This window comes from Portunus trituberculatus, chromosome 41 (assembly GCF_017591435.1).
Source record: "Portunus trituberculatus isolate SZX2019 chromosome 41, ASM1759143v1, whole genome shotgun sequence".
Lineage (NCBI taxonomy): Eukaryota > Metazoa > Arthropoda > Malacostraca > Decapoda > Portunidae > Portunus > Portunus trituberculatus.
The window spans coordinates 28,783,228-28,790,727 of NC_059295.1; the positions used below are offsets into that span (position 1 = coordinate 28,783,228).

The 7,500-nt window shown below is 37.1% G+C and overlaps 1 protein-coding gene across 3 annotated transcripts in view; it reads right to left on the reverse strand.

Annotated features, from left to right (window-relative positions):
- LOC123516890 (putative neural-cadherin 2) overlaps positions 1 to 7,500 on the reverse strand; it is a 198,648-nt gene that overhangs the window by 95,031 nt on the left and 96,117 nt on the right. Inside the window, exon 2 of one of the 3 annotated variants that reach the window (XM_045276617.1) lies at positions 218 to 440. The exons of the other annotated variants lie outside the window; for them this stretch is intronic. Coding sequence (XP_045132552.1) covers positions 218 to 266 — 49 coding nt within the window. The 5' untranslated portion in view covers positions 267 to 440. The remainder of the gene's footprint in view (positions 1 to 217; positions 441 to 7,500) is intronic. 3 annotated transcript variants of the gene reach the window in all.

Sequence of the window (7,500 nt, forward strand, 5' to 3'; positions counted from 1 at the left end):
AGAACAGCTGGTCCCAGGGAACTGACACTCATTCACTCATCATTCCTACTCATTCTCCATCTGCAGCAATAGTAGGTGACGAGTTGGGAGCAGCGGAGCATGGATGAGGACAAATAGATGATCCCACCCGGCCATGCACTTACCCATCCACCCGTGCGCTCACCCACCCATAGATACACCCACCAACACACACACACATGCAGCCAGGCACACTCACCAAGCAATGTACTGTTGGTGATGAGTTGAAAGATTCTTGCAGGATCCATGATGGCGGCTCTACCACCACCTTGTAACAGAGAGTGTTGCTTAGTTCAAACTTGAGTGTTCCTCGAGTGTTGTCGTTTTGGATCACTGCTGGAAATCTTCACACTTTCACTGGTTCAATGAGTCTTTAATTCGCTTGTATTAACTGTCTCTTCATCAGTAATGTCACGAAATATCTATGGACAATAATTAGTGACTCAAATGAGAAGGAAGAAAAACAGTATACGAGTATACATACACTAGGGTCACAGCTACAGAGAGTCACATCTTGACTGGAACATCAGATTTTTAAACAGTATTAATAAGCGTGTTTGAAACTGTCACATCATCAGCAATTTCCCTTTGAATATCCGTGGGTAAAAATAGGTCACTCAAATACTGAGAAAGAAAACATTATATACAAAAAAGAGAAAAAAAATGCACTGAAGTATGATCTTCAAACTACTTATCTGTATATGTATGGAACCATTTCCTCATCAGCAACGTCCCTTTGAATATTTGTGAGTAAATATTAGTGATTTAAAATGAGAAAAGAATTTAGTACAAGCATGAAAGAAAATAACAATGTACGTGATTATGCCTCAGTGCTTTTCCAGGCGGAAGCTTCAGCAAAGACTACAACGCTGCTTCTCTTCCTAAACATTTCGCTCACACAAAATTTATAATTTTCATTTCCATCAGCTAAAACATTCTCCACTATTTTCTATTTACTCGAAAATCCTATACACTGAAGCACACGCAAAAACGCAATTCTTGCTCACACCTATTCACCCACTTACCCACAACACACACACACACACACACACACACACACACACACACACACTTTAATAATGTTTTTTTTTTCATAGGAGCTAACGATCTCTCTCTCTCTCTCTCTCTCTCTCTCTCTCTCTCTCTCTCTCTCTCTCTCTCTCTCTCTCTCTCTCTCTCTCTCTCGTTTACCGTTTATTCTTTGTTCTTTTTGAGTCTGAAAAAAAAACAAATATACATGGTGGAAAACACTATAACTGGCCAGTACTATAAACTTTCAGTAACGCAAGACTGCACTGAGCCGCGCCACTTAATGCGAATAACGAGTGCTACCATATTTTTGGCGAACCTTCCCATCCTCTTATAAAAGATGCACTGAAGCGGCGGCTGCAACTTCACGCATTTCGAAAATAACTAACTGTCTGGTTAAAATAAAGGAGGAAAAAGGTACAAATTGTAGTACTTTAGTGTATCTATCTATAGAAGGACCGTGCCCCTATAGGACATTGACGACCATATATCACCACATCCTTCTATCTCATGTCCCTTCCTTCCTATTCCATCCATTCCATTCCATCCATTCCAACCATTCATCTCGTACCTGGGATTCTTTCTGTTACGCTTAGGTCCTCTACCTTCTCATCACATGTCCAATACAAATCTCATCTGACTTACTCGTATCTTCACTATTAGTTATCTTTCACTAGCCATTCTTCTCAGCACTTCTTCATCTTATGTTCTTTCAGTCCAAGATATTTTCAAGAGCCGCCACTAACACTATTTTTTGTGGGGGAGGAAATGAAGAGAAAAGCAGGTGTTTCGCTTATGCTTCTTCAGCGAAACTAGTCGGGAATAAAATCACCTCCCTACACCTGTGTTTCTCTTCACCTCCTCCTCCTCCAACTTGACTGAATGTCTGAACTATTTTCTGTATTGAAAAACCTATAAACGCATACAACATGATTAAAGATGAACACACAACAGTAGAATGTGACGAGGTGAAACAATAATAACAACATAAACAATAACAGAGGAAACAGTTAAATAATAAATAAATAAAAGAATCTCCGAGTTAACGATAGAGCCACGAATACCAAAGACTTCAAAAGCGAACTACCGACCTACAAATTCTACAATCTACAAGCTGGACTGTTCTCCCTATTGAGACTGTTACTTTCAATCGGTATTTTCTTTCATATTTTTGCTGTCCTTGGCCAGAATCCTCTCTCTTACATATCAAAAGTGTCCATTTTTTGGTCATGAGTCCCTTGTCAAACTAAAGTCGTCACTTACATAAAACAGAATACAATAACAAAGAACAAAAATAAGAGAAAAATTTTCTACATGATCAATTCATAGGCTGAAGATTAAACTTTTGTAACGCAAGTTTTCACTATTCTGAAACATATTCAATGATTCACTATGGTTGTGGATTTCTAATTGGCATATTCATACAAATGAGTGATGTTACAGAGTTCACTCATGTTTATTCTTTTCATCGAAGACCCTGTCCTACATAAACATTCCACGTATTTCCTCATCACATAGCTGATAACAATATTGCAAACTTTCCTCGCAACTTCCTAGAAAAAGACACTCTCTGTTCATCGTAATACATAATTCATATTCTTTTGATGTATATCTCTTTCGTCATCATGCTTACCGTCTGTTTCTCTCTCTCTCTCTCTCTCTCTCTCTCTCTCTCTCTCTCTCTCTCTCTCTCTCTCTCTATTCCAAGTTCCCAGACTAGGACCGTTAAAACTTGCATGAACTACACAGATGTTGGTCTGAAAACCTTAATCGCCGAAGTTGCCAAAGCCACAAATTACTTCAGACGCAATAAGCCTTCACCGACCAACACTTGCCGAGAAACTCTGATCGGGCAGGTAAGAACAGAAAGGCTACGTAAGGTAACGCAGCTTTCCTGGAGAACTATCTAGTGACATTCCTCGTGCAAAATCAATTGATTAATAGATGAATAATTGTAATGAATAAATAAACAAATAAATGAAGAGATGTGTAGATGGAGAGAAGCCTTTCACTTTGCTATCCTAACACTTCCACTGGCAGGTAGTGTAGGACGGTTATACAAATAGTTTATACTCGCTCGAGGTCTGCTTCCATTTGTCTTCCTGTATCTCGCATAGGTATAATGCGTTGGTGAGTATAAGCATTTCTTTTTTAGTTTAATTTTTAATCTATTTATCTATTCGTGTGTGTGTGTGTGTGTGTGTGTGTGTGTGTGTGTGTGTGTGTGTGTGTGTGTGTGTGTGTTTGTGTGGATGGAAAGAACAGAAGCACTTGCAAATAAAGTTTATAAATCTTCATGTAAAATAAGAGAGAAATTGAAGGTAAAGTTTGAGCCAGTCTTATCTTTTGTTCTATGGGCAAGGAAACTGCTGGACCATAAAGGGAAAACGGTACACTGCACCATAAGATAAAAGCCAAAAAGAAATGGCTTTGTAAATAGTAACTTTTAGTCGAGCTTTGTGTAAAATATATATTAATGGTACACTTTTATCCTTCCACTCCAATGCGAGAGTACTGAAACAACTAGAATATAATGAACAAATGATAGACCACACTTATCATTCAAGGAAAACAAGAACTAAACTCATTAAATTAGAAGATTATAGAAAAAGGATACCTACCCATTCATTCACCCATCCACCCAACCAACCATCTCCAACACACCACACACACACACACACACACACACACACACACACACACACACACACACACACACACACACACACACATTACCAAGCTATCACCAAGACTGCAAACGATTTTATGAAAAGATCAAACAAACTGTGAAAATTGCTGAAAATGACAAGACTGATGTTATGATGACTGCGCGATAAACAGAAAGAAAAAAAAAAGAAGAAAAGGTCACTAACTGGTATAAAATCGTGGTATAATCAACACGCACTCGGACAAACTAATAATTTCCACGACGCTATGAAATGGAACTCGGAACTCTGAAAATCTAGCTTCACTTTGCTAAACACACGTAACGGTAATAACAAGAAGAGTACAGCTAGTCACACGTCTGAGGAATAACACAATACGGCCACGGGTTAAACTTGTAACTATGACCAACCATAAGGGATTTCTATCAAAACGCCTGCACCAACGGCAAACTGTAGTACCCCTTAGGAATTAAAAAAAAAAAAAAAAAATTCTCAAATTTGTTTTGCTAGTTTTTATTCTGCTAGTGTAATGTTAATGGGATTCCCTTAAAAGCTAAGCATGCTGTACTGCATATTGGGATTATGTTTATTGTCCTCTCTCTCTCTCTCTCTCTCTCTCTCTCTCTCTCTCTCTCTCTCTCTCTCTCTCTCTCTCTCTCTCTCTCTCTCTCTCTCTCTCTCTCTCTCTCTCTCTCTCTCTCTCTCTTTCTCTCTCTGTGATAATAGTAAAACAACGTGAGGACATCCACCAGAGAGTGAAGTGTTGCCTTTGAAGAGGAGACAATGATGGAATGTGGAATAAAACACTTCACAAAGGAACAGCACATATAAACATCCTTTATTTCTGTCACGGCTGATGTAATAACACAACACTGGCTGCTAACACACCACGAGGGTAAACAACGCAAATAAATAACGATATGTATTTATTGTCTCAGTGAGAATCATTCATCACGACCACGGTAAGTAAAATGTTTTATCTATTTATGTATTTATTAGCCTCTTTTTATTTATCTATTTTTTTCTTTTTTTATATCGGTATTGAAAGTTGCTTCATTTTAGTCTCCTTCACGATACCTTCCGTCTCTTCGTTTTATGTCCGGACTGACAATTATAGTTGGAGTTTCTTACATCCATACATTTCATTAATCACGATGATGTGTTAAAGAAAAGGGAATTTGTGTTCTATCCCGGTGATTTTAAATAGAGTTGCTACGTGTGGTATCGTCTCTTGTTCTTTACTTGGACTCACAACTAGAGAGATTTTTCTTTAGGTAATATTTTGTTTTTTACTTCATCCATCACAAGACAAATAAAAAAAGGATTTTTTTTTTTTTATATTGGTGGTGAAGAGTAAATTTCCCTGTTTTTAGGATTCCCTTTACGAAATATATTGTATCTTTGTTTTATATTCACGCAGACTGTTACAGTTTTTCTTAACTATATCCACAGCCATTAGCCAGTCTCCGACACTATAAAAAGACACACTGGATGCATAGTTGATAATGGAATGTACACATGAAAAGTTTCCTCCTCCGACTAGTGAGCAAATCAGCGCTGGAAGATTGACTGTGCCTTGAAATTTCAACAAAAAACATCAGCAGAAAAATATGAGTCGCTAATGAATGTCTGCAGCGAAGAAGAGAAGTGCCAGCGGGAAAGAAAGGAATGCGGAACACTGACCTCTATTCGAAAAACGCTCCTCTATCTCACCACCACCACTATTTTCAAAGGCCATAGGGATGAGTCGCCAGATTTTCAAGACTCTTTCTCCTTTTAATAGTATAGAAATCTTATCAATATGTCAGTAGAACCGTGGAAAATAATACTTTAAAAACCGAGAAGCTTCAATTAGTCTAAAATATAATGGAAGCGGTGCGGCGCAGAGGTGATTCAGACTATGGTGCATTATCTCCCCGCCAGACTTAGGATGAGAGGCAGAGTGAGACTGAGGCAATAGTCACGCACTTCACTGGTGATGGTGATGAACTTCGCTTAGTTTCAAGGCACTTCTCCTTGTAATTGTGGATGTGCTTTCGATCTGTTATCTGTAGTAACGTGCATCTTCAGTGGGCGTCTTTTTTCTTCCGTGTATTTTATTTGTTTATGTTATGGTCTATCTATTTATTTATTTATTCACTCATTCATACATTCATTTATTTACTGCAGTACTTTTATTTTGTTTTGCTATTTATTTTTCCTTTGGTCAGAGACATTGCATAAATGAATGAGCTAGCAGAGTGTGTACAGTTTTCCTCAGAGGTGATGTCATAAACTCCAGTGAATGTGTCTGCAGTAGGAACAAAAAAAAAATAAATAAAACTAACGCAATGCGTGATATTAAGAGTTTCGCAAAGTATAAGATGAAAATAATATTGATGTCATTATGTCTGAAATACTCCAGCATATGAAGTCACAAATCAGAGCAGCTGTGCAGACTTGAGTAACATTACCAAGGATCGATGAGTACGGAATAACCCAAGAATCATGAATTATCAGATTTCTCTTTCAAACTATGCGTATTCCAAAAGAACATATATACTCGGCTTTATTGAGTAAATGCGAAGAATGATCATAAAAGTTCATAGCACATAGGCAACCTAACCTAACATAACATAACATAACCTATGTGCTCAAACTTTTAGATCACCCTGTAGTCAAATCAATCAGTCATATACCAGGATATTAGGTGAAGAGATTTAATCTCACAAAAAAATTTCCACCATGCAGTGAGTTATGCAACTTCCTCTGGCCAGCAGCAGCGCGTCTAAAAAATTAATTACTCGAATGCAATGTTGGTGCTAAATTAATATTGTTTGGCTGAATTTAATTTACGTCTAACGAATTTGAAAACATGTTCAGAATAAAAAGACTAATTAAGACTAGAATTTCCTTAGTGAAGATGGACTAGTTTCAAGTGACAAACGTTTGGGATTTTGTTAAACACATGTACATTTTCAGACTACATCACTTTCACTCAACACAACCATCAACAGCAATTCCAGAAAATTATGAGTGTTTGTCATACATCAAAGCTGAGTTTACATTAATGTTGTGTTTTAGTGAAGGTCAAGGCGCTAATAGAGACTAGTCTGACTCCTCTTTTCACAGGTGGTAATTAAATGACAAAAGTACGTGATAGGTGGCAGGTGGGGAGATTGTAGATCTCTGAACTTATTATTACAGCGGTATTATTAAGATGCTCTGTGAAAAAGAATGACGTGCTTTCTGCCTCATGCAAAAAAAAAATAAATAAAAGATTTCAAAGAATTTTCTTTCTAATATTTCATTATATTTTAATTTCAAAGAGAATGTAAGTAGCCTCAATTGACGACTCGTTCTCCAGTTTTTAAAGTATATAGTTATGCTATTATTTGTGAAGTTTGTAACGTTCTTTTCTCTTAGTGTTAACATGGTTTTAACTTGTGTAAAGCATTCAGTTAAACAGACATATCAAATGCCTGAAGTGATCACTCGTTAGCCAGTTATTAACAAACATGCTTATCGTGGTGGTGCTCTCAATGAATTTTCTAGTTTGATTCTATTTTCGTAATAACCTGTCTTCACCTCTGCATGTACGAGTATTCAATTAAACAGTTTTAACAGTAACCTATTTTTTTAAAGAATGTTAATTATCTGGTTACTGATATAGACACTTATTATGCTAGTGTTGTTTCTAGCACAGTCCTCATTCATCTCTGCATGCATTCAATTAAAATATTTTACCAGAAACTTTTATCATATAAGAGGTTGCCAATTGCTTCGAGTCCTGACTTGTTCCTTGGTC